The 27,254-nt window shown below is 46.9% G+C and overlaps 1 protein-coding gene across 7 annotated transcripts in view; it reads left to right on the top strand.

Annotated features, from left to right (window-relative positions):
* CHD3 (chromodomain helicase DNA binding protein 3) overlaps nt 1-27,254 on the top strand; it is a 155,820-nt gene that overhangs the window by 83,797 nt on the left and 44,769 nt on the right. For 5 of the 7 annotated variants that reach the window (XM_040346821.1, XM_040346816.1, XM_040346818.1 and 2 more), the window contains 12 exons: nt 91-264; nt 1,483-1,624; nt 3,526-3,657; nt 4,106-4,223; nt 6,175-6,299; nt 9,337-9,568; nt 12,338-12,504; nt 19,207-19,384; nt 22,980-23,045; nt 23,134-23,219; nt 24,041-24,174; nt 26,974-27,118. In XM_040346821.1, coding sequence (XP_040202755.1) covers nt 91-264; nt 1,483-1,624; nt 3,526-3,657; nt 4,106-4,223; nt 6,175-6,299; nt 9,337-9,568; nt 12,338-12,504; nt 19,207-19,384; nt 22,980-23,045; nt 23,134-23,219; nt 24,041-24,174; nt 26,974-27,118 — 1,699 coding nt within the window. The remainder of the gene's footprint in view (nt 1-90; nt 265-1,482; nt 1,625-3,525; nt 3,658-4,105; nt 4,224-6,174; nt 6,300-9,336; nt 9,569-12,337; nt 12,505-19,206; nt 19,385-22,979; nt 23,046-23,133; nt 23,220-24,040; nt 24,175-26,973; nt 27,119-27,254) is intronic. The other 2 variants (XM_040346817.1, XM_040346819.1) reach the window with 2 other exon arrangements.

The following is a 27,254-nucleotide window of genomic DNA, read 5'->3' as shown; positions in this document are numbered from 1 at the left end:
ATATTGAGCCAGTGAGATAACATCTCTGTGTGTCTTGTATGATAACGCTGCTCCAGAATTTCTTCATTTTTTTTTTATTCCTTTTTTTAGTAATCTTGAGGGTTTCTTGGAAGAATTTGCCGACATCTCCAAAGAGGATCAGATCAAGAAGCTTCACGACCTTCTGGGCCCCCATCTCCTGCGCCGACTTAAAGCCGACGTGTTCAAAAATATGCCGGCGAAGACGGAACTGATTGTGCGCGTGGATCTGAGCCCCATACAGAAGTAAGAGGGAGAATGGTGGGGAAGGATGGGGGTGAAAAGGCTTTGCAATGAAAGCCTTGCAGCTTATAGCGGAATGCTGGATTCTTCCTTGCATACTGCTCATGGGGAGAAAAATCTCATTGAGCAGGCAACTCAGACAGTTCTGCTTTCAGAGACTTGGCGAGGTCGGTTATGGGATAGCTGTGCTCAGATAAAAATGTAAACATTTAGGGCTTTTAGGTAGCAAAGCATGCTGGGTCTTGTAGTTTTTCTGCAGCATGTATTGGGTTATTCTAAAGGCTTGTATTTGCCATCAGTTGTCCAAAGAAATAGTAAACAGTAACCAATTTCTAATGCGATCATTAATCAATATTTTCTGTATAAAACCAGCGGTGGTTATAATGGCCTAGATTCACGTAGGGCGGCATTACGTTGTGCGGGCGTAGCGTATCTTCTTTACGCTACGCCGCCGCTACTTAGAGAGGCAAGTGCTGTATTCACAAAGCACTTGCGTCCTAAGTTACGGCGGCGTAGCGTAAATCGGCCGGCGTAAGCGCGCGTAATTCAAATGTGGAAGAGGTGGGCGTGTTTTATGTAAATTAAGCATGACCCCACGTAAATGACGCTTCGAACGAAGCGTAATTTACGGTTTTATTGTCCGTAGATGTATCCCAGTGCGCATGCGTCGGATAGAAAGCCTAAGATACGTCGAACACTGCCTACGACGTGAACGTAACTTACGCACAGCCCTATTCGCGTACGACTTAGGTAAACAACGTAAAAACATACGCCTGTTCCGACGTCCATACCTTGCATGGGCTGCGCCACCTAGAGACCAGCTTTAAATTTACGCCGGCGTATGTCTTACGTAAACTGCGTAACTAATTGCGACGGGCGTACGTACGTTCGTAAATCAGCGTATCTTGCTCATTTACATATTCGACGCGGAAATCAACGGAAGCACCACCTAGCAGCCAGCGTAAATATGCACCCCAAGATACAACGGCGTAGGAGACTTACGCCGCTCGTATCTTGGCCAAATCTATGCGTAACTGATTCTATGAATCAGGCGCATAGATACGACGGCGGCCATTCGGACTTACGACGGCGTATCTGGAGATACGCCGTCATATAAGTCTTTGAGAATCTGGCCCAATGTATTTTATATTATAATAATCACAATACATGCATCTGTTCTATTGGAAATCAGTCATTTTATTTTTCTATTCACATTTGCAGAAAATATTACAAGTTTATACTCACTCGGAATTTTGAAGCACTCAACTCTCGAGGTGGAGGGAACCAGGTGTCACTGCTCAACATTATGATGGATCTCAAGAAATGCTGCAACCATCCGTATCTCTTCCCAGCAGCATCCATGGTGAGTTCCAGTGTATAACTTCCCTTCTGTGCTTCTGCGTAGAGAAAAGCAATGCACATTGATATGGGAAGAAGGAAGCAATGGGGTTGATTTACTAAATCGGGACAGGATAAAATCTGGTGCAGCTCTGTATAGAAACCAATCAGCTTTCAGGTTTTATTGTCAAAGCTTAAAGGGGTTGTAAAGACAAAAATATTTTCCTCTTAAATTAAAGTCTGACAGTAGCTGATAAAGTAAAAAGTAATGTTTTGCATTATAACTAGTTTGATACCTGTTGAAATCGAGCTGTTTTATTCACCTCCGTCACTCCTGAATCATTATTCTCACTGACTTCCTGGTTTGCGGTGCGCATTCATTCTTGCTACATCACGGCCTAATGGAAACTACAGTTCCCATTAGGCTTAGCCTCCATGCCTGTGAGGGATAAGAGAGCATCTTCATGCAGGGCTGTAGTCATAGGGAGGGGGTGAGCACATTCTGCTTTCCACCATGCAAAACGGCTCAGATGCTGGTGGAAAGCAAGAAGAGGAGAGACAGGAAATGGCATTTTCAAACCTGGATTACTGTATTTTGGAGGTCAAAGGGAAAAACGAGGTAAGTGATATTTAAATGCTCTAGCTTACAGCAATCAATTGATCTAATAAAAAACAAATCTTTAGTGTTCCTTTAAATGAACAAGGTGAAGTTAGAAGCTGATTGGCTTCTGTGAACAGCTGCACCAGATTTTTCACTCTCTAGTTTTAGTAAATCAACCACACAGAGTCTGCCCTCCTCCTGCAGGGTGATACAGACAGAAGGGAGCTATGAGTCTGCCCTCCTCCTGCAGGGTGATACAGACAGAAGGGAGCTATGAGTCTGTCCTCCTGCAGGGTGATACAGACAGAAGGGAGCTATGAGTCTGTCCTCCTGCAGGGTGATACAGACAGAAGGGAGCTATGAGTCTGTCCTCCTCCTGCAGGGTGATACAGACAGAAGGGGGCTATGAGTCTGTCCTCCTCCTGCAGGGTGATACAGACAGAAGGGAGCTATGAGTCTGTCCTCCTCCTGCGGGGTGATACAGACAGAAGGGAGCTACGAGTTTGTCCTCCTCCTGCAGGGTGATACAGACAGAAGGGAGCTATGAGTCTGTCCTCCTCCTGCAGGGTGATACAGACAGAAGGGGGCTATGAGTCTGTCCTCCTCCTGCAGGGTGATACAGACAGAAGGGGGCTATGAGTCTGTGCTCCTCCTGCAGGGTGATACAGACAGAAGGGAGCTATGAGTCTGTCCTCCTGCAGGGTGATACAGACAGAAGGGAGCTATGAGTCTGTCCTCCTCCTGCAGGGTGATACATACAGAAGGGAGCTATGAGTCTGTCCTCCTCCTGCAGGGTGATACAGACAGAAGGGAGCTATGAGTCTGTCCTCCTCCTGCGGGGTGATACAGACAGAAGGGGGCTATGAGTCTGTCCTCCTCCTGCAGGGTGATACAGACAGAAGGGGGCTATGAGTCTGTCCTCCTCCTGCAGGGTGATACAGACAGAAGGGAGCTATGAGTCTGTCCTCCTCCTGCAGGGTGATACAGACAGAAGGGGGCTATGAGTCTGTCCTCCTCCTGCAGGGTGATACAGACAGAAGGGAGCTATGAGTCTGTCCTCCTCCTGCAGGGTGATACAGACAGAAGGGAGCTATGAGTCTGTCCTCCTCCTGCGGGGTGATACAGACAGAAGGGGGCTATGAGTCTGGCCTCCTCCTGCAGGGTGATACAGACAGAAGGGGGCTATGAGTCTGTCCTCCTCCTGCAGGGTGATACAGACAGAAGGGAGCGATGAGTCTGTCCTCCTCCTGCAGGGTGATACAGACAGAAGGGGAATTTTTGGTATGCCTATTGGTAAACACTGACTTGCACTCTTGATTTTTCAGGAATCACCTAAGCTCCCTAGTGGTGCCTATGAGGGAGGAGCTCTCGTCAAAGCCTCTGGGAAGTTACACCTCTTACAGAAGATGCTGCGGCAGCTGAATGAACAGGGACACAGGGTCCTCATCTTTTCCCAGGTGGATGCAGGGTGACATTTTCTACTTCCACTAGGTGTACTGTGGATCTGCTTTAATAGGTTCAACACCTGAGGCACAACCATGGCTTACTTAAAGCGGAACTAAATCCACCCATTTAACAGTTTCTAAAAAACAGTTGAATTCCCGGGCTGCTGGGAATGCTAACTGTCACAATAGTTGTTCTCTTCACCAAACTGTCAATCCATCAAATGTGCAGTGTCATATCTGATCACAGGTGCAGCACCATGGCAGTTACAAACCAAACAGAGGCCAAGATGGCAGCTTCCATGGCTGCATGGGATAGAAGGGTTTAGTTCCGCTTTAATTAACTCCGAAATGACCTCATGAATGCCGATCTGTGATTGGCTTCCTTCTGTTCTATGAAGCAAGCTTGTGTTTTCAGATTAATGGTCACTGTTGCCTCTGCTGACTCTCCTTCCTCTTTCAGATGACAAAGATGTTGGACCTATTAGAAGACTTTTTGGATTATGAGGGATACAAATATGAACGGATCGATGGTGGAATAACAGGAGCCTTGAGACAGGAGGCGATTGACAGGTTTAATGGTGTGTAGATATGGCCATCGAATCTGATTGAAGAGCAAGGGAAAGGAAATCTTTATTTATTCTTTATGGGGAGATTCACTAAAACTGGAGTGTGCAAAGTCTGGTGCAGCTCTGCGTTCCAGGAAACAATCATGGTTTACTTTAAGATTAGTTTAAAACCCCTTTCACACTGAGGCAGCTTTCAGGTGCTTTAGCGCGAAAATCAGCGCCTGAAAAGCCCTTTCCTTTATTAATAAAATAACTCTGAGCTGTCTTCTCCCAGTACCGTCTCTCCCGGTGCTGTCTTCTCCCCGATGCTGTTTTCTCCCAAGCCATCTTCCCCCCCGATGCCGTCTTCTCCCCGATGCCGTCTTCTCCCCGATGCCGTCTTCTCCCCGAGCCATCTTCTCCCCGATGCCGTCTTCTCCCCGATGCCGTCTTCTCCCCGATACCATCTTCTCCCCGATGCTGTCTTCTCCCCGATGCCGTCTTCTCCCCGAGCCATCTTCTCCCCGATGCCGTCTTCTCCCTGATGCCGTCTTCTCCACGATGCCGTCTTCTCCCGATGCCGTCTTCTCCCCGAGCCATCTTCTCCCCGATGCCGTCTTCTCCCCGAGCCATCTTCTCCCGATGCCGTCTTCTCCCCAATGCCGTCTTCTCCCCGATGCCGTCTTCTCCCCGAGCCATCTTCTCCCCGATGCCATCTTCTCCCAGAGCTGTCTTTTCCCACCGCTGTCTCTCCCGGTGCTGTCTCGTTTTTTCCTGCTGCTTTCTTCTCCCTGGTGCTGTCTTCTCCCCGAGTCGTCTTTTCCCGCCGCCGTCTCTCCTGGTGCCATCTTCTCCCCGGTGCTGTCTTCTCTTCGAGCTGTCTTCTCCCGCTGCCTTCTTCTCCCCAGTGCCATCTTCTCCTTGAGCCATCTTCTCCTCGAGCCATCTTCTCCCCGAGCCGTCTTTTCCCGCCGCCGACTCTCCCGGTGCTGTCGTCTTTTTCCCGGTGCCGTTGTCTTCTCCCGCTGCTTTCTTCTCCCCAGTGCCGTCTTCTCCCTGAGCCATCTTCTCCCCGAGCCATTTTCTTCCGCCGCTATCTCCCCCACCGCCATCTTTAAAAAAAAAAAAAAAATGCTTGTCTTCTGTGGCTGTCTTCCCCATTGTGTTGTCGCACGCTGTATGACATTTCTTATATAGCCATGGGATGTGGCCATCCAACGACATCACCAGGAGAGCCCACCCCTTGTAACGTCAAAGCACCCATGTTGAGGGCAAGCGGCTTGGTATGGTTTTGGGGGGGGGGGGGGCTCGCTCATCCCCTCCCTTTCCTGACCTGCCTGGCGGTATGCTTGGATAAGGGTCTGGTATGGATTTTGGGGGGGACCCCATGCCATTTTTTTTTTACATATTTCCCGAAGGGCATAGTTTAGACCTGGGGTGGACCCCAGGCAGTTTTCTTTGCGATTTTTCTTTTTACATTCAGCTTTTGGCGGGGCACCCCGCTGACAGCTGATACAAGGACAGCTGATGCTAAGGACGTGGCGGCCAGGTTCCCGCCACCCTGCTTATCAACCACTTATATACAGTGTTGAAATAAAAACCGTAAAACAAAAAAAAAAGCAAATAAAAAAAAAAATCGCCCACAAATCGCTGGGAAAAAAAAGTCCCTGAACCTTTCCAAAAACGCACCGGCCGCAAAATTCATAGGTGTGAACTTGTACCATAGGAAACCATGTTAAATGGACTGCAAACCGCACTAAAAAATGCATAGGTGTGAACCTAGGGTTAGCGGCTGTTTTAGCAGCGCTTCCGTGTGAAAAGGGTCTCATTGAACAAGCTGAAGTTAGACGCTGATTGGCTACCATGTACAGCTGTGCCAGATCTGGGTGCTCCAGTTTTAGTAAATCCCCCCTATGTGTTTTATTTAGTCTGTATGTGTTTTTATGTTTTTTTTGTTTTTACATTTTCCTGTTTTATGCTGCAGCTCCTGGTGCCCAGCAGTTCTGTTTCCTACTCTCCACCCGGGCAGGGGGCCTGGGAATAAATTTAGCTACAGCAGACACCGTCATCATCTATGATTCCGACTGGAACCCTCACAACGATATTCAGGTAGCAAAACATCAACTCTCCCTTTGTATTGATCTCCACCGCATGACTCCATTCATCTTCTTGCCCATCCTAACTTTCACATATAGGGAACCACATGTATCAGGCCTCCATGTACACTGGGAATGTCTGTCTGTTTATTGTGTCTATCTGACTCTGCTTAAAACTAAAGCCTGGTACACACGATTGGATTTCTTGCGGACAAAGAGTAATGCCGGGTACACACACCTGTTTTTAATGTCATGGAAAAATCTAAGTTTTTCTCTACGTGATTCTTGTCAAGCCTACCTTGCATACACACGATCGTAAAAAAAAAAAAAACGGTGACGTACAACACGTACGACGGCACTATAAAGGGGACGTTTCATTCAAATGGCGCCACCCTTTGGGCTGATTATGCAAATTTCCCTTCTCATAACTTGCTTCTGAGCATGCACGTTTTTTCCCCCCCGTCATTAACTACTTGCCGACCAGCCGCCGTAGAACAGTTCTACGGCGGCAGGTCAGCTCCCCTGCGCGAGAGCCCGTAGTATAACGTCGGCTCTCTAAGCAGCCCTGACTCCCGCGCCCGGGGGGCGCGATCGCCGCCGGGCACCCACGAGTGCTCGTTACAGAGCGAGGACCGGGAGCTGTGTGTGTAAACACACAGCTCCCAGTCCTGTCAGGGGAGAAATGCTGATCTTCTGTTCATACAATGTATGAACAGCGATCAGTCATTTCCCCATGTCAGTCCAACCCCCCCTACAGTTAGAACACACCCAGGGAACATACTTAACCCCAAGTGTTAACCCCTTCCCTGCCAGTCGATTTTTATAGTAATCAATGCATTTTTATAGCACTGATCGCTAAAAAAATGCCAATGGTCCCAAAAATGTGTCAAAAGTGTCCGATGTGTCCGCCATAATGTCGCAGTACCGGAAAACAAATCGCTGATCGCCGCCATTACTAGTAAAAAAATTATTAATAAAAATGCCATAAAGCTACCCCCTATTTTGTAAACGCTATAACTTTTGCGCAAACCAATCAATAAACGTTTATTGCGATTTTTTTATTTTTACGAAAAATATGTAGAAGAATACGTATCGGCCTAAACTGAGGAAAATTATTTTTTATATATATATTTTTGGGAGATATTTATTATAGCAAAAAGTAAAAAATATAATTTTTTTTTCAAAATTTTCACTCTATTTTTGTTTCTAGCGCAAAAACTAAAAATCGCAGAGGTGATCAAATACCACCAAAAGAAAGCTCTATTTGTGGGGAAAAAAGGACGCCAATTTTGTTTGGGAGCCACGTCGCACGACCGCGCAATTGTCAGTTAAAGCGACGCAGTGCCGAATCGCAAAAAGTGCTCTGGTCTTTGACCAGCAATATGGACCGGGGGTTAAGTAGTTAAAGCCTACACACGACGACGTGAAAAACATTGAGAAAAAATAGAGCATGTGCTAAATTTTTAATGGGCACTTTTCACATCGCGAAAAATGCTCTGGAGCCTACACACACGACCGTTTTTAATGACCAATTTTAAAATATGGCATTTTTCCCCGTCATGAAACACAGTCGTGTGTACGCGGCATAAGGCTGCATTCACACCTAATCGCGGCGTTTTGTCCCGCGAATTGCGGCGACAAATTGTGGTGTTTTGTACCGCGATTTGCGGCAACAAAACGCCGCGATTTTAACCCCCAGGTCCACATCTCCTATGCCGAACGCCGAAGCCGCCTGAAAAAAAGGGTCCGGGACTTGTTTTGAGCTTCAGGTGTTCGGCGTTTCGGCGTTCGGCCTGGAGATGTGAACCATCTCCATAGAGGGCGATGGTATTTCTCCCCTCCAGCGTATCGAGCGTCGGGCGTAAATACGCCTAGGTGTGAATGGAGCCTTATGCCGCGTACAGACGGTCGTTTTTTGTGATGAAAAAAAACGACGTTTTAAATCATGAAATAAAACGACGTTTTTGAAACATCATTTTCAAAGACGAAGTTGCCTACACACCATCGTTTTTTCACAATGCTCTAGCAAAGCGAGGTTACGTTTCACCACTTTTTTCCATTGAAGCTCGCTACATAAGTAGCTTCTGGGCATGCGCGGGTGTAAAAACGTCGTTTTAAACGTCGTTTTTTGCTACACACGGTCAATTTCTGTGAAGTAAAAAACGACGTTTTGAAAAACGACACAAATAATTCAAGCATGTTCGAATTTTTTTTTTGTCATTTTTTTGAAGACCTAAAACGACGTTTTGCCCACACACTATCATTTTAAATGACGTTTTTTAAAACGTCGTTTTTTTTCATCACAAAAAACGACCATCTGTATGCGGCATCAGACTTTTGTCCGAAGGGCGTTGGCCAGTAAACTTGTATTGCATACAAATGGCAAAAAATTGTCGGCCAACAAACAGAAACTACGTGTTTTTTTTTGTTCAGCTCTTTAGCGCCACCCTTTGGGCAACTTCTGCTAATGTTGTGTTATGGAAGCATGCGTGTTTGTACTTTGACGTTTTGTCTGATGGTGATTATCCGATCGTGTAGACACGATCGGATAATACAACAACACACATTTTTTGGCAGACAATTTTAACCGCTTGCGGGCCAGCCGCAGGAAATGTTTAATGTTTGGTTGTTCTAAATAATTTTGCCCTGGACGGCAAGCCGTAATCCAGCCAAAACTAACAAATTATGTTTTTGCTTTACTTATTTTTTTATATATCTTTTTTTATATATCTTAATTATGGTCTTAACTACATTGCTATAAAGGGTGTTCTCTAGATCAGTGTTTCTCAACTCCAGTCCTCAAGGCTCCCCCAACTGGTCATGTTTTCAGACTTTCCATTATATTGCACAGGTGATTTGATCAGTTACCACCGCCGTTTCATCTGAGGGGAAATCCTGAAAACGTGACCTGTTGGGGGCGCCTTGAGGACTGAAGTTGAGAAACACTGTTCTAGATAAACTAGGACTATGGGTTGATATGTTTTATGTTACAAAGTGATGGTTTTGCTAGCACTGTATTCATTGTGCCTTCATTATATCTTTATTTCCAGGCCTTCAGCCGGGCTCATCGCATTGGCCAAGCCAACAAAGTGATGATTTACAGATTTGTGACGCGGGCGTCAGTGGAAGAAAGGATAACTCAGGTGGCCAAGAGAAAGATGATGCTGACTCACCTGGTGGTGAGGCCAGGCCTAGGCTCCAAGGCCGGCTCCATGTCCAAGCAGGAGCTCGATGACATCCTAAAGTTTGGAACAGAGGAGCTTTTCAAGGATGCAATTGAAGGTAAGTTTTTTTTTTAAAGGGAAGTCCCAGCTTTGAAGAAGTAGTCCAGACTGGTCCCTATGGTGCCATGTTGTCTATAGAAAATACAGTAGATTAGCAGAAGGTCCTCCATGTTTTTTTTTAAAGGGAAGTCCCAGCTTTGAAGAAGTAGTCCAGACTGGTCCCTATGGTGCCATGTTGTCTATAGAAAATACAGTAGATTAGCAGAAGGTCCTCCATGTTTAAAGAGACCATGAAAATAGATTAGAAGAAGATCCTTCATGTTTAACCACTTGCCAGCTGCGCCATAGCCAATATACAGCTACAGCGCGGCTCTCCAGTTCTGGAAGGGCGTCCTTGGACAACCACCCGAGAACGTGCATCCCCTGGGGCATGCAGTGTCTGGTGATCACTATGTCCCTTGGACACCACGGATCACAGATCATTGTAAAGGGCCAATCACAGCGGCCCTTTAGTATGTGATCAGCTGTGTCCAATCATACTGGCTTGCCGGTTATCGCCTCTCCTTTCCTCACACACCGTCTATGTGTGAGTAAAGGAGAGCTGATCTGACAGGGCACAGTGAGTACAGCATTCACACTGATAATCAGGGCACTGATCGTAAGTGCAGCCCCATCAGTGGAACTTATCAGTGCCGCCTCATCAGTGCAGCCTTGTCAGTGCCTCGCCCATCAGTACAGCTCATCAGTGCCGCCTCATCATTATCAGTGGCCATCAGTGCAGCCTCATCATTATCAGTGGCCATCAGTGTAGCCTCATCATTATCAGTGCAGCCACATCAGTGAAGAAGAAAAATTACTCCATTTATCGGTGTATAACACGCACTTTTTTCCCCCCTTAAAATCAGGGGAAAATCATGGGTGCGTGTTATACGCCGATCCCCGCTGTCTGTAAGGGGAAGAGGAGCGGGCGCCGCCAATGTACACATACCCGAGTGTACTGTGTACGCGGCTAGGCTCAGGCTCCGCTCGCAGTCACGCCCAGTCCCGCCATTGGACCTGTGTTATGTCCATCATAAAAGCCTGTCCAAGGGGCGGGACTGCAAGAGGAGCCGAGTACACAGGACATCCGGCTCTGTCTATCTCGGTGGCGGTAATTTTAAAAGATAATGCTGCAAGCAATGAAATTGGCAAGGCTGCAATGACACTGGGCAAGGCGGCAGATGGACACTGATGAGGCTGCATTGGTGGGCATTTAAATGTAAGTTTTTTTCCTTAAACTTCCCTCCTAAAAGTTTTTTTTTTTTTAAAGGGGTTGTAAAGGTACAATTTTTTCCCCCTAAATAGCTTCCTTTCCCTTAGTGCAGTCCTCCTTCACTTACCTCATCCTTCCATTTTGCTTTTAAATGTCCTTATTTCTTCTGAGAAATCCTCACTTCATGTTCTTCTGTCTGTAACTCACCACCGTAATGCGAGGCTTTCTCCCTGGTGTGGAGTGTCGTGCTCGCCCCCTCCCTTGGACTACAGGAGAGTCAGGACGCCCACTAACACACAGCTCCTTTCTCTATCTGCAACGTAGAGAGCGTCCTGACTCTCCTGTAGTCCAAGGTTCGTCCATAGAGGGCGCTGGAGCGCTGCCCCCTTTGGCTCTCGCCCGCCACTGAGTCTAATAACATACATTCATGTATTGCACGAATGTATGTTATTGTTGCCAGCTGCCACTGGTCTATTCAGAGATGGCCGGACATTGAGCGCCGGCCACCTGAATAACGGCAGCTGGTTGGCTGTGCGGAAGTGCCTATCCGAGTAAGCTTTCCGAGTACAGCCCTCGGCTCCTGGATGTCTTATCCTCGGAACGTACGAGGGGTGCGTTCCTTGGATAAGACTGACGGCCGTCTCAGCCAATCAGGTTCCCCGATTCTGGTTATCGGTAACCTGATTGGCTGAAGCGTCACCAAGGCGGGAGAAGACATCAAGGGACGTGGAAGGAGTAAGGTAAGTTCATTTTATAGGGCACAGCGGCGACAATGGGCACAGAGGCGTCAATGGGCACAGTGGTGACAATGGGCACAGTGGCAACAATTAAAGGGCACAGTGACATGCACAGTGGCGACAATTAAAGGGCACAGTGGCGACAATTGAGGGGCACAGTGGCTGCGTTTGATGGCATGGCACAGTGGTGACAATTGATGGCACAGTGACTGCGTTTGATGGCATGGCACAGTGGCTGCGTTTGATGGCATGGCACAGTGACTGCGTTAGATGGCATGGCACAGTGGCTGCGTTTGATGGCATGGCACAGTGGTGACAATTGATGGCACAGTGGCTGCGTTTGATGGCATGGCACAGTGGTGACAATTGATGGCACAGTGACTGCATTTGATGGCATGGCACAGTGGCTGAGTTTGATGGCATGGCACAGTGACTGCGTTTGATGGCATGGCACAGTGGTGAGAATTGATGGCACAATGGCTGCGTTTGATGGCATGGCACAGTGGTGACAATTGATGGCACAGTGGCTGTGTTTGATGGCATGGCACAGTGGTGACAATTGATGGCACAGTGGCTGCATTTGATGGGCACAGTGAGGCTGCAATTTTTTTCTTTTTTTTTTTCTGTTTGCGCCCCCCCCAAAAATTTTGAGCACCAGCCTCCACTGACTCCCATTCAGGATAACTGAACCACTTCCCGGCCGTCATGTTACTATAGGCCGGGTGGGAAATGGTTTACTCTTTCTTACTTTATCCAGAATAAAAAAAAACCTGTACATATACTGTAAGATATACAGATCAAAAACTAATTACCGGTAACTGTTTTTTCTCTCTGCTAGCAGACAATAAGGAGGAGGACAGCAGCGTGATCCATTATGACACCAGCGCCATCGATAGGCTGTTAGACCGCAATCAGGATGTGACGGAGGACACAGAGGTCCAGAATATGAACGAGTATCTCAGCTCCTTCAAGGTGGCCCGATATGTGGTGCGGGAGGAAGAGAAGGTGAGAGGAACAATATGCAAAAACACATCTGGATTCACTTCACCCACAAGTAGGGTTGCCACCTCATCCCTTTAAAACAGAACACATATGAATTACACAGGTTCTGTGGCTAATTAAGGTGGTAATTAGACTCATTTGGTGCCTTACCTGCATTAAATTAGCCTCAGAACCTGTGTAATTCATATGTGTTCCTTTTTAAAGGGATGAGGTGGCAACTCTACCCACAAGTGATGTTTCAGTGATCAGAAAAAGAGAGATTTAGCCCCGGTTCACATTAGAACGTGGTTGACCTGTGATGCGCGTTTGTTTCCGGCACCGCGTTTAAAACGCACTGCCGTGGAGATCTACAGTGGGTGTCAGTGCAATGTTAACGACGCCCCAAACGCAGTTTGCAAACGCGGTGCGTTTGCCTGCACCGGATTGCATGGCACTAAACTACTATGCGATCTGGTTGCGGTGCATTTCCAAAAGCAGTGCGTGCATTACTTTAGTGAATTTGAGACGCATTCTCAAACACCGTCTGTTTTCATCGGACAAACCGATCGCGTGTACACGGCTTAAGAGTTTTCTATTCTATCACCTCTGTCTACTCATTGTAGGAGGATGGGAAGGGGTCATTGTGCATAACAAAAGGTATAGTGCTTGTTGATGGGTAACCCCTGGAATAGGGTTTCCACCTCATCCCTTTAAAACAGAACACATATTAATTACACAGGTTCTATGGCTGATTAAGGTGGTAATTAAACTCACGTGGTGCCTTATCTGCATTAAATCAGCCACAGAACCTGTGTAATTCATATGTGCTCGGGTTTAAAGGGATGAGGTGGTAACCCTACCCTGGAAGGTGGAATATGGTGTAGGCCAACACTATGGAATCTGTTAGAGAAGCATGGTGAGAAGAGCTTGGCTTTAAAAAAAGGAAAGAAGGGGGAGGGGGTTGAAAACGAGTCACATGGTGTGAAGGCTTTGAAGCAATTAACATCACCAGAGCTCAAAGCAGCAGCTTTACTGATGAGGACGGCATGGAAGGAGGAGCAGCTACTAGGAGTTGTGGAGTCCCTGACACAGAAGCTTATGCCCTACCTGCAGAGAATGGAATCGGCAGCTGAAGTGGCTGGAAGTGTGTTTGATGGAAGGCTTGCTTGTCTGAACCATGGAGGAGCTGGGAGGAGCAGGTAATCCCTGCAAGATACACTAGACCACGGGTCCTCAAAATACGGCCCTCCAACTGTTGCGGAACTACACATCCCATGAGGCATTGTAAAACTCTGATATTCACAGACATGACTAGGCATGCTGGGAATTGTAGTTCCTGAACAACTGGAGGGCCGTAGTTTGAAGACCCCTGCACTAGACCATGGGTCTTCAAACTACGGCCCTCCAGTTGTTCAGGAACCACAATTCCCAGCATGCCTAGCCATGTCTGTGAAGCTGCATTCACACCTGAGCGTCGGTTGTTTTTTTTTTTTTTTGGGTGTTTTGTCGTGCGTATTCATGCTTATTTGCATACAGCGTTGTCCGACGTTTTTGTACTTCAACGTTTTTTATTTTTGCCATTAGAAAAAATGATCATCTTTTCATCACTTGTTGCTATGTTGGTAGATTTTTTTTAATCTTCTGCCTGGGTGAAAAGTTCTATTGATTAAAGCGACGAAACGCCCGTAGCAAACGCTCGTTGTCGTGCTAGTCGCTTGAATCGAGCGTTTCCATTACTTTCTATGGCAAAAGCTCAAAAACGACCAAACCGCCCGATACGCGCGACAAAGAAGGGTCCGGAACTTGTTTGAGATTCAGGCGTATTGGCGTGGAGATGTGAACCATCTCCTTGGGGTATAATGTATTTCTTCCCCTCTAGCGTTTTTGAGCGTCGCGCTTCAGGTGACAAAACGCTCAGGTGTGAATGCAGCCTTAATGTCAGAGTTTTACAATGCCTCATGGGATGTGTAGTTCTGCAACAGCTGGAGGGCCGTAGTTTGAGGATCCCTGCACTAGCCGAAGGGTAGGTCAGCAACTTAAATCCTAATTAAAGGGGTTGTAAAGGTACAATTTTTTTTCTCCTAAATAGCTTCCTTTACCTTAGTACAGTCCTCCTTCACTTACCTCATCCTTCCATTTTTCTTTTAAATGTCCTTCTTTCTTCTGAGAAATCCTCACTTCCTGTTCTTCTGTCTGTAACTCCACACAGTAATGCAAGGCTTTCTCCCTGGTGTGGAGTGTCGTGCTCGCCCCCTCCCTTGGACTACAGGAGAGTCAGGACGCTCTCTACGTTGCAGATAGAGAAAGGAGCTGTGTGTTAGTGGGCGTCCTGACTCTCCTGTAGTCCAAGGGAGGGGGCGAGCACGACACTCCACACCAGGGAGAAAGCCTTGCATTACTGTGTGGAGTTACAGACAGAAGAACAGGAAGTGAGGATTTCTCAGAAGAAATAAGGACATTTAAAAGCAAAATGGAAGGATGAGGTAAGTGAAGGAGGACTGCACTAAGGTAAAGGAAGCTATTTAGGAAAAAAAAAATTGTACCTTTACAACCCCTTTTTTTAAACCTCAAGACTCAAGGGTTCACACTGGAGAATGCAGCAGCTCACAAGAGGAGTCCAGTGCGTCTCCATTTACTGTTTCCGGTTCTGATTTCAGCCTGAATTTTGGTGTGAATTCGGACCTGAAACGGACAAAAAGACTAACAGGACTCCTGTGCAATTCACACCAGAGCCGCTGCGGAGATATGTGAACCGGCTCCATAGAGAGCCGTTGTTCTGCCGAATAAGTTCCGCCCGGCAGATAAGGACCCCCTTGTACTGAGAGTCCGCTCTACATGGCTCATGTGCAATGACTATCACATATGCCGCACGCTCCCAATGCTAGTGCTACTCGGCAAGGGGCAGGGGGTGATTTTAACAATAAAGTACATGTCTTAGCGGGGCGGGTTGACCATCTGAGTAAAATGTGCAAATCCGCCCAGGAACATTGCCATTGCAAAACCTGCCCCCGCTAACACGTGTACTTTATTGTTAAAAATCACCCCCGCCCCTTGCCGAGTAGCACTAGCATTGGGAGCGCGCGGCATATGTCATTGCGCATGCACCGTGTAGAGCTGACTTTCAGCTCTACGTGTTCGGCTATTTTCTGCGCAGTATAAGAGGGCTCGGTTGAGGTTCGTACTGCGCCGCGCCTGCGCAGTACAGGGGGGGTGGGGTCCTAATCCACCGGGGGAACATTTTCGGCAGGACACCGATCACAATCTCCTGCTATGCGAATTGGAATGCGGGGAAAGCCACATTCAATTTGCAATAGTGTGAACCCAGCCTTAGACTGCATTCACATCTGAGCGCATCATTTTCAGGTGAAAGGTCACGCGAGTTTTGTATGGGTCAAAAGGTCACCAAATTAAAAAGCAAAAAACCGCCTGTTATCTACCTAAAAAGAAGCTCATGTACTTTTTTGAGCTTCAGGCGACAGAACGCTCAGATGTGAACAGGGGCCATTTAAATGAATGGGATTTTGCTTGTTGGGCGTTTTGGAACTTTTTGAGATGAGTGTTTTATGAGCTGAAAACGCTCAGGTGTGAACCCAGCCTTAAGCCCCATAACACACAATCTGATTTTTTGCCAACCGAGTGTCTGATGTTTGTCCAAAGGGCGTGTGCCAGGATCTTGTCTTGCATACTAACGTTACACAATTGTCGTGCCACAAACACAAACGTAGTGACGTACTACGAGGAATTTCAGATCTTGAGCGCCACCCCTTGGGCCCCTTCTGCTTATTTTGTGTTTGGTGAGCATTGATTCCGAGCATGCGTGTTTGTACTTTCGACATTTGTGTACTGACCATACGAAAATCGGACGCGGAGCCGTCGCTTGACAAAAATTTCCTAGCCTGCCATCCAACATTTGTTGTCTGAAAATTGGACCACAATTGTCAAAAGGAGCGTACTAAACGGTAAGAATTTTGGGCAACAGACAATCGCCTTACAACAATCGAACCGTGTGTATGACGAGGCTTTAGAGTGCATTTGCACCTGAAAACGATGCGCTCAATTTTTGCCACAATTTTGTACAGGTCAAAAGGTCACCAATGTAAAAAGCGTAAAACCGCCTGTAATCTGCCTAAAAAGAAGCTCATGTACATTTTTGAGCTTCAGGCGTTTTGCTTGAGGCGACAGAACGCTCAGATGTGAACAGGGGCCATTTAAATGAATGGGATTTCGCTTTTTGAGCATTTTTGGAACTTTTGAGATGAGCGTTTTACAAGCTGAAAATGCTCAAGTGTGAACCCAGCCTTAGGCCTCATGTACACAGGATGTTTACCTCTCCTTGAAGCCAGCAGCATTTTTGCAGAACAAAATTCCAGAAGCTTGTAAAAGCGACTAAGGCCCCCGTTCACACCTAGGCGATTTGAATTGCGAACAGAATAGAGCAGGGGCCCTCAAACTACGGCCCGCGGGCCACATGCACAATTGGTCATTAAAAACGATTGTGTGTGGGCTTCAGAGCAGGCCATTAAAAATTTAGAACATGCTCTCCTTTCTTTTTTTTTTTTTTTTTTTTTCTTGGTCGTGTGTAGGCTTTAACGAAGGGGGGGGGGGGGGGGAAAAGCCGCATGCTCAGAAGCAATTTATGAAAAGGGGAAATTTACATAATCAAGCCCAAAGTGTGGCGCCATTCGAATGGAACTTCCACTTTATAGTGCCGTTGTACATCACCGCGCTTTGCTCGAGCATTTTTATTTTTTTTTTATTACGATCGTGTGTATGCAAGGCAGGCTTGAGAGGAATCGCGTCGAGGAAAAACATCGCTTTTTTTTTTTTTTTTTTTTTTTGTTCTCCCAACCAGCGCATCGCCTCAGTGTGAAAGCCCTCTGGCTTTCACATTGAGTGTGCAGTGAAGGAGTTTTTCTGGCGGTATAGCAGCGATATTTTTAGCGCTGTACCGCCTGAAAAACTCCTCAGTTTCTCAGTCTTACTTTTTCTCTGCCTGTTAACTCCCCTCCATGTCAGCCAATGTGTTAATTAGCAATAATCTTGGGCTTGTTCGGATCGAACTCGCCAGGAAGCGGGCGCTGCACACTGCCAATCATAGGCAGTGTGTGAAGCTGCCGGTCGGGAAATGCTGCCCTGCCTATGATTGACAGTGTGCAGTGATGGCTTTCTGGCAGGTTCGAACCGAACAGGCCTGAGCCCATGGCTAGTGTCCATGCAGGCGTTTATAGGCAGAAAAAAACCCCAAAAAACTTGCTGTTATACAATGACCTTCATGCAGGTTTGTGCTCAAGGGGTTAAAAAAGCCATTGAAATCAATTGGGGTCCCTTTCACACGGTCGGACCGTTCAGGTCCGCCTGTCGGTTTTCCGTTCAGGTCCGCCTGTTTTGTCGGCGGACCTGAACGGCCGCTCCATGCAGTCCTATGGAGCGTCGGATGTCAGCGGAGACATGTCCGCTGACATCCGACCCGATCTGGCAAAATCAGACGGATGGTGATACGGATCTGTCCATGGCGGATCGGGTGAGATCTGATGGAAACGGACATGCTGTCCGTTTTCATCAGATCTCTCCATAGGAGACAGCGGCGCTGTCATCTGCCGGCTCAGTGGATATCAACGGAGAGATCTCCTGCGGAGCTGACGGACTGAGTAGCGACGGAGTCCGCTTCGTGTGAAAGAGGCCTTAATGGTCAAGTGCATTAGAATTGTAATTGTAAGTTTAACTTGTAATGCTTAACTTGTAATACCAACGGCTCACCACCAGATGGCTCCAGCTTTTTTTTTGCCCCCCTTCCAAGCCAAGTCGCCAGGACCCTATTTCTAGTCGCCATGGCGACCTGGCGCCCGGGATTTGTCGAGCCCTGGTCTATGGTTGAACTAGATGGATTTGTGTTTTTTTTTTAAACCTGACCAACTATGCAACTGTTACACAACTCGATTTCTGAACTTCTTTGTTTTGGTGTCTTTGTATGGGTTTTTACCAGTGACTTTTCCTTAAGGTTCCCCTAACGGGGAAGTTCCTTCAAGGACTGCGCAGGCGCCAACTTGCCGATGGAAATCTCCGAACCTCGCCCGGCATCCAGGCTCATTCTTTAACATGGAGGATGTTAAAAAAAGAGCCAGGAGGCCCGAGCGAAATGAGGCCGACTGGCCACTTTCCTCGAAATCCACGTCGCCCTGGATGCCGGCCGAGGTTCGGAGATTTCCGTCGGTAAGTTTGCGCCTGCGCAGTCCTTAAAGGAACTTTCCCGTTAGCCGAAACCATCTCGGCAGATCAGATTGCGCCTGCGCAGGAACTTTCACGATAGCCGGAAGCAGCTTGGCAGATCACCGGCATGTGGGGAACAGGGCCGATCCGCCCTATAGGCTCACTATGCAAGCCGCTTGGGGCCCCCGCGTGAGGCATTTTTGGCCCCTCACCCCGCTTCTCAACTTGCTGGCTGCATGGGAGAAGAGGTAAGATGTCAGCACCCCCCTGCTTCTCACTTTAATGTAAGATGTCCTTTCCGACAGCAGAACACCCCCTCCCCCCACTTCTCAACTTTAATCTTTAATGTGACATGTCACTGTCGGCAGGTCAGGATCGGCACTGGTGGGGAACATTTCGTGTCGGTAGCAAAATGGTGACGCGTTCAATACTTATTTTTCTCTGTGGTATTTACAGCATTGTTTTGATTTGCCTGTGTATATTAAATTGACTCCAGAACTCTTTTTAATATGTCCATAGCTGGAAGAGTTGGAACGGGAGGTCATAAAACAAGAAGAGAACGTAGATCCCGATTACTGGGAGAAGCTCCTTAGGCACCATTATGAGCAGCAGCAGGAAGACCTGGCCCGGAACTTGGGCAAAGGGAAGAGGGTGCGCAAACAGGTCAACTACAATGATGCAGCCCAGGAAGATCAAGGTGAGACCTCTCAAAGCAATATTAAACTATTTCCCCCCCCCTCTTACCTGTATTGCTATGTTCTCTCAAAGCACATACTCGCCTGCACAGCAAATACAGCCTTGTCTTGCTGCAGGCTGTTCGGGTGCAACATAGTGGGTTCCATGCCACCATATTGGTTCTCCTTAGCTGGCCGCCTCTTCTGGGTGTAGGCAGGTAGCTCAGATGATGCACCAGACCTGCACTCCAGACAAAGCCCCCCCCCCCCCCCCCCCCTCTCACCTGGCTGTTTTGGTTGAGGATCTGCAGCCTCCTGGGAGATTTGATGTAAGTATCCCAGGAGACTGCAGAACCAGGTTTAGGTCATTCTGCGTAGTTTGGAATGGTGACTGGGGGCGGGGCTAAAATGGATATCTATCTCAAGCAATATTGTTAGCGAGAATGTTATATCGCAGGGATATGAAATTTGGGGACCTCCAGCTGTTGCAAAACTACAAGTCCCATCATGCCTCTGGGTGTCATGTTTGTGGCTGTCAGTCTTGCTATGCCTCATGGGATTTGTAGTTCTGCAACCGCTGGAGGTCCACTAATTGCATATCCCTGTTATATCGGAACTAACTTTCTTTTGGGGAGTTTAGCTGCGCTTTAACTAAAGCCTCGTGCACTCGATCGGATTTCCAAGTGTAGGACTTTTGTCCGAAGGGCGTTGGCCAGAAACTTGTATTGCATACAAACGTCAAAAAAATGTTGGCCAACAAACGTGAAACTACATGTGTTTTCAGCTCTTTTTAACCACTTAAAGGGGTGGTTCACCCTAAAAACTGCTTTCTTATTACACTGGTCCCCCACATTACAATAAGATTAAGGCTATTAATTTTTTTTTTATGCTGTACATACCTTTGTACAGCATATTCACCCGTGGCATCCGGCTTGCGAGTCCCGCGGGAGTGGGCGTTCCTAACATGTCTGTGAATCATAACAGGCCCCCCCCCGTCGCGTAAGCCGTGTCACGATTGGCGAAAGGAGCCGAACGGCCATGCGCAGTATAGCGCCGACTCGCTGTTCGGCTCCTTTCGCCAACCGTGACACGGCTTACGCGACGGGGGGGAGCTCGTTTTTGGTCAAACGTCAATCACAGACATGTTAGGAACACCCACTCCCGCGGGACTCGCAAGCCGGATGCCATGGGTGAATATGCTGTACAAAGGTATGTACAGCATAAAAAAAAAATTAATAGCCTTAATCTTATTGTAATGTGGGGGACCAGTGTAATAAAAAAAAGTCGTTTTTAGGGTGAACCTCCCCTTTAAGGACCGCCTCCTGCACATTTACGTCAGCAGAATGGCACGTCTGGGAACATGTACGTACAGGTACGTCTTGTGCTAGTACCCAGCCGTGGGTCGCAGGCGCGTGCCTGCGACCCGGTCCGAAGCTGCGGGACACGTGGACCCGATCGCCGCTGGAGTCCCGCGATTGGTCCCCGGAGCTGAAGAATGGGGAGAGCTGTGTGTAAACACGGCTTCCCTGTTCTTCACTGTGGCGGCGTCATCGATCGTGTCATCCCTTTTATAGGGATGCACAATCGATGACGTCACACCTACAACCACACCCCCCTACAGTTGTAAACACACATGAGGTCACACATAACCCCTTCAGCGCCCCCTGTGGTTAACTCCCAAACGGCAACTGTCATTTTCACAGTAAACAATGCATTTTAAATGCATTTTTTGCTGTGAAAATGACAATGGTCCCAAAAATGTGTAAAAATTGTCCGAAGTGTCCGCCATAATGTCGCAGTCATGAAAAAAATCGCTGATTCCCGCCATAAGTAGTAAAACATTTTTTTTTTTTTATAAAAATGCAATAAAACTATCCCCTATTTTGTAAACGCTATAAATTTTGCGCAAACCAACTGATAAACGCTTATTGCGAATATTATTATTTTTTTACCAAAAAATAGGTAGAATACGTATCGGCCTAAACTGAGGAAAAAAAATTTTTTTTTTATATATTTTTGGGGGATATTACAGCAAAAAGTAAACATTGAATTTTTTTCAAAATTGTCGCTCTTTTTGTTTATAGCGCAAAAAATAAAAACCGCCGAGGTGATCAAATACCACCAAAAGAAAGCTCTATTTGTGAAAAAAAAAAAAATGACGCCAATTTTGTTTGGAAGCCACGTCGCATGACTACGCAATTGTCTGTTAAAGCGACGCAGTGCCGAATCCCAAAACCTGGCCAGGTCCTTTAGCTGCATCCGGGTCTTAAGTGGTTAAAGCCACCCTTTGGGCAACTTCTGCTAATGTTGTGTTATTGTTAGCATTGCTTCTGAGCATGCGTGTTTTGTACTTTGGATTTTTGTTCGACAGACTTCTGTACACGCAATCAGAAAATCCAACAACACCCAATTGTTGGAAAATTTTAAAGCACGCTATCAACACATTGGAGCGTACAAACGGTTGGATTTTGCGACAACAGCCCGTCATCACACAATTCCCGTCTGAAAATCCGATTTTGTGTACGCGGCTTTAGAATGCTCGCTTGAGCAATCGAAGAACTGCATACTAATCTCCTTCTCAGAAGAATTGATGCAACTGCTCTTGGGGTACCCCCATTAACCACTTAAGGACCGCCTCCTGCACATATACGACGGCAGAATGGCACCTGGGCACAAGCATGTGCCCAGGTGCCATTAAGTGCCCAGTCGCGGCTGCGCGTCCGCAACCCGGTCCGAAGCTGAGGGACCCGATCGCCGCTGGAGTCCCGGGAGCTGTAGAACCGGGAGAGGGGGGTGGGGGGGGGGTGTGTAAACACAGCTTCCCCGTTCTTCACTGTGGCGGCGTCATCGATCGTGTGATCCCTGATATAGGGAAACGCAATCAATGATGCCACACCCCCCTACAGTTAGAAACGCATATGAGGTCACACTTAACCCCTTCAGTGCCTCCTTGTGGTTAACTCCCAAACTGTAATTGTCATTTTCACAGTAAAGAAAGCATTTTTAATGCTTTTTTTTTTTTTTTGCTGTGAAAATGACAATGGTCCCAAAAATGTGTCAAAATTGTCCGAAGTGTCCCCCATAATGTCAGTCATCAAAAAAAATCGCTGATCGCCGCCATTAGTAGTAAAAAAAATAATTAATAAAAATGCAATAAAACTATCCCCTATTTTGTAAACGCTATACCAATCGATAAACGCTTATTGCGATTTTGGTATAAAAAAAAAAATAGGTAGAAGAATACGTATCAGCCTAAACCGAGGAAAAAAATGTTTTTATATGTTTTTGGGGGATTGCATTTTTTTTCAAAATTGTCGCTCTATTTTTGTTTATAGCGCAAAATATCAAATACCACCAAAAGAAAGCTCTATTTGTGGGGAAAAAAGGACGCCAATTTTGTTTGGGAGCCACGTCGCACGACCGCGCAATCGTCTGTTAAAGCGACGCAGTGCCGAATCGCAAAAATTGGCTGGGTCCTTTACCCGCCTAAAGGTCCGGGTCTTAAGTGGTTAAGACAAAAATTTGTGTAAAATTACCCCTGGGAGGGATTGTTTTGGCCTTCCTCAAATTGAAGATTGTGGGAGGGTGAATGTGATGACCCCGTTTCTACCTTTTCAGATAACCAATCCGAGTACTCTGTGGGCTCGGAAGAGGAAGATGAAGATTTTGATGAGAGGACAGAAGGTGAGCTGGATAAGAACTGGAGCTTTATATCTATTCTGCGGTTTTGGAGTTTAGCTTTTTTCATTTTTTTTGTTTCTTTCTGTAATAGGTCGCAGGCAGTCCCGTCGCCAGCTTCGCAATGAGAAAGACAAGCTGCTCCCACCTCTTCTAGCTCGAGTTGGTGGGAACATAGAGGTAAGATGACGAGGTTCATGTCGCCAGCGCTGGTTCCTTTTGCATCTGGCCAATGTTGCAGCCCGTATTCAGACAGCCTAGGCCTGAGTTCTGAGTAGCTGGATTCAGATACACGTGCCTAACGTTAGGCAGGCGTAGCGTATCTCATATACGCTACACCGCCGTAAGTTAGAGGGGCAAGTGCTGTATTCACAAAGCACTTGCGTCCTAAGTTGTAGCGTAAATGGGCCAGCGTAAGCGCGCCTAATTCAAATTGTAAAGAGGTGGGCGTGTTTTATGTAAATAAAGCATGACCCCACGTAAATGACGTTTTTAACCCAGTGCGCATGCTCCAAATTACGCCGCAAAGACTTATTGGTTTAGACGTGAACGTAAATTACGGCCAGCCCCATTCACGGACGACTTGCGCAAACGACGTAAAGATTTCAAAATTCGATGCGGTTCCGACGTCCATACTTAACATGGGCTGCGCCATCTTTTTGGTGGAATATCTTTAGGCCTTAAAACGCCTTACGTAAACGCCGTATCTTTACTGCGACGGGCAAGCGTACGTTCGTGAATAAGCGTATCTCGCTGATTTACGCATTCTAGGCGTAAATCGGCGTACACGCCCCTAGCGGCCGGCGTAAATGGACAGCTAAGATACGACGACGCCGGCGGTCGTATCTTAGCTAGATTTAAGTGTATCTTAATTTGAGAATACACTTAAATATATGCCGGCGTAACTCTACCTGAATCTGGCTATTGGTCTCGCTTTGCGTAATGCACCTGACCTATTTTTTGACTACAAGCTTTAGGATGTCCTCTGTGTCTCATTGTAGGTCCTGGGCTTCAACACGCGGCAGCGAAAGGCTTTCTTAAATGCGGTTATGCGATGGGGTATGCCACCCCAGGACGCCTTCTCCACGCACTGGCTGGTGAGAGATCTCCGCGGCAAGAGTGAGAAAGAGTTCAAGTAAGTGGTGAACCCATCTACCTGTGTCTTCTCAGACCATGCATGGCATCACTGCGCCGCATGCATTAATGCTGTCTGTTCACCTCTTTGCTGCACACAAAAAAAAATAAAAAATCTTCTTTTTTTTTTTTTTTTTATATTTATAGTTTTTATTGTGCTCTATGGTGATCATCAACCCTGTCCTCAGGGCCCACTAACAGGCCAGGATTTAGACCCCTTTCACACTGAGGAGTTTTTTAGGCGGTACAGCGCTAAAAATAGCGCTGCTATACCGCCTGAAAAACTCCTTCACTGCCTACTTAATGTGAAAGCCCGATGCGATGCGCTGGTGGGAGAGAAAAAAATCTCCTGTCAGCGGCATCTTTGGATCGGTGAGAGGAGCAGCATGTATACGGCTCCTTCAACATTAAAAACAATGGGAAACCGGGGCAATACCGCTCGCAATGCGCCTCTATAGAGGCGCATTGCGGGCAGTATTAACCCTTTATCGGCCGCTAGCAATCCCGGCGGTATAACGCCGCTATTTTTAGCTGCGTTATACCGCCACCGCGGCTCCCGCCCCAGTCTGAAAGGGTCTCTATGTATTACCTTGGGGAGATGCAGACTAGAATACTGCAATCACTGAGCAGCAAATTATATCACCTGTGGTGTATTTCAGTTATCTTGCAAACCTGGCCTGTTAGTGGGTCCTGACGACCATTGATGTCTGAGATGCCATAAAGCTGTGGTCGTCAACCCTGTCCTCAGGGCCCACTAAGGCCCTTTCACACTGGGGCGGGAGGCGCGGGGGTGGTATAGCGCTATACCGTCGGAATTGCCGCGGAATTCGGCCGCTAGCGGTGCGGTATTAACCCCCCGCTAGCGGCCGATACAGGGTTAATACCTCCCGCAATGCGCCTCTGCAGAGGCGTATTGCGGGCGGTATTACCGAGGTTTCCCATTCTTTTAAATGGGAAGGAGCGTTATACACGCCGCTCCTTTTTTTTTTTTTCTCTCCCACCAGCGCATCGCCTCAGTGCAGGAGTTTTTCAGGCGGTGTTTAGGCGCTATTTTTAGCGCTGTACCGCCTGAAAAACTCCTCAGTGTGAAAGGGGTTTTACAGGCCAGGTTTGCAAGATAACTGAAATGCATCGCAGGTGTGATCCTGGAGGTATCTCTATGAACTTCGGAGGTGTAATCTTTGTATCCAAGTTCCTAGATGATAAAATTGTGGCCTGATACACAAACGCCACATCTGCACTGGCATAGTGCTGCTGTAAGGATTATATATATATATATATATTATATAATTTTACAGGCAGTTCGTCAGCAAGCCAATAGTAAAGAAACGGCAGTAAATGTAACATAAGTACATCCAGGTAGTAGGAATAGTCAAGACACCAAAATATTAAGCATTTAGATAGCACTTATAAGATATAAGCAACAAGCCATGTCCATAAAAGGACTGAGCATAATTGCAGAACTGAATACGCTAACGCCTCGTACACACACTCGTGGAATTTTGTCCGAAGGGCGTTGGCCGTGAACTTGTTCTATATAGAAACGGCAGCCAACAAACACGAAGAAAAAAAATTCAGCTCTTCAGTGCCACCCTTTTGGGCAACTTCTGCTAATGTTGTGTTATGGTGAGCATTGCTTCTGAGCATGCGTGTTTGTACTTTGGATTTTTTTTTTCCAACAGACTTGTGTTCACGTGATCGGATGATCCGATGGCACGCAATTGTTGTCGGAAAATTTGAAAGCATGCTATAGAACATTTGTTGTCTGAAAATCCGCCAACAATTGTCCGATGGAGCGTACAAACGGTCGGATTTTCCGACAACAGCCCGTCATCGCACAATTCCTGTTTTGAAATTTCGATCGCGTGTACGGGCCTTTAGAAACTCGCTTATAAAAGGAAAGAAGTGCAGGATCCGGTATTTCAAATGCTTTTGATGGTTTCCCACATGATGATTCCCTTACTCATCTGATGCCCGCTTGGTGATTGGTCTGTTTTCCTGGAGGCAGCTAATGAGTCTTCAGCCGCTTCCCTCACACAGACGCACATTACATTCTGCAGCCAGACAGAAATGGGGAGAAGACTCAAGTTGTGTCTTTCTGCCCACAACTGGATGCAGATCAGCCGTCACCCAGTGACACCACACCAGACCAGGCGGGTCAGGATGCTGTGGCATATCTGATGGGAAAAGCCGAGCATAAATGTGTGTGTGGTCATATCTTTACCCAGATGCCAGAGTGTGTATCTCTTACCTGTGCAAAATCATCTCCTTAACCCCCGGACCATATTGCTGGTCAAAGACCAGAGCACTTTTTGCGATTCGGCACTGCGTCGCTTTAACTGACAATTGCGCGGTCGTGCGACGTGGTGTTTTTTTTTTCACAAATAGAGCTTTCTTTTGGTGGTAATTAATCACCTCTGCGGTCTTTAGTTTTTTGCGCTATAAACAAAAATAGAGCGACAATTGTGAAAAAAAAATATTTTTTGCTAGAATATCCCCCAAAAATAAACTTTTTTTTTTTTTTTTTTTTTTTTTCCCCTCAGTTTAGGCCGATATGTATTCTTCTACATATTTTTCGTAAAAAAAAAACAAACGCAATAAGCGTTTATTGGTTTACGCAAAAGTTATAGCGTTTACAAAATAGGGGGTATTTTATGGCATTTTTAATGTGTGTGTGTGTGTGTGTGTGTGTGTATATATATATATAACGCTCTCTCATACAGGTTCTTCCTCTTTGGGACTGAAGGACAACTTTCAATTATGAATTTACTGTCATGTTTTTTTCTTTTTTGTGCCGTAGAGCTTATGTCTCTCTCTTTATGAGACATCTATGTGAGCCGGGTGCTGACGGATCCGAGACGTTTGCAGATGGCGTTCCCCGCGAGGGATTGTCCCGACAGCAAGTTCTGACCCGTATTGGTGTCATGTCCCTGGTCAAGAAAAAGGTAAATTTGAGCCCATTATACAGAAAAGGGCCCCCCCGATGTACAGTACAGGCAATCTGTGTGTCTCCCCAAGCCCACTACTCACTTTCTGCCATCATCTCTTATGATGGAAGAGGGAGAAGCTGATTGGCTGTAA

This window comes from Rana temporaria, chromosome 3, assembly GCF_905171775.1.
Source record: "Rana temporaria chromosome 3, aRanTem1.1, whole genome shotgun sequence".
Classification (NCBI taxonomy): domain Eukaryota; kingdom Metazoa; phylum Chordata; class Amphibia; order Anura; family Ranidae; genus Rana; species Rana temporaria.
Note: the sequence above shows the minus strand (reverse complement) of the source record. Positions and strands in the feature narration are given on the sequence as shown.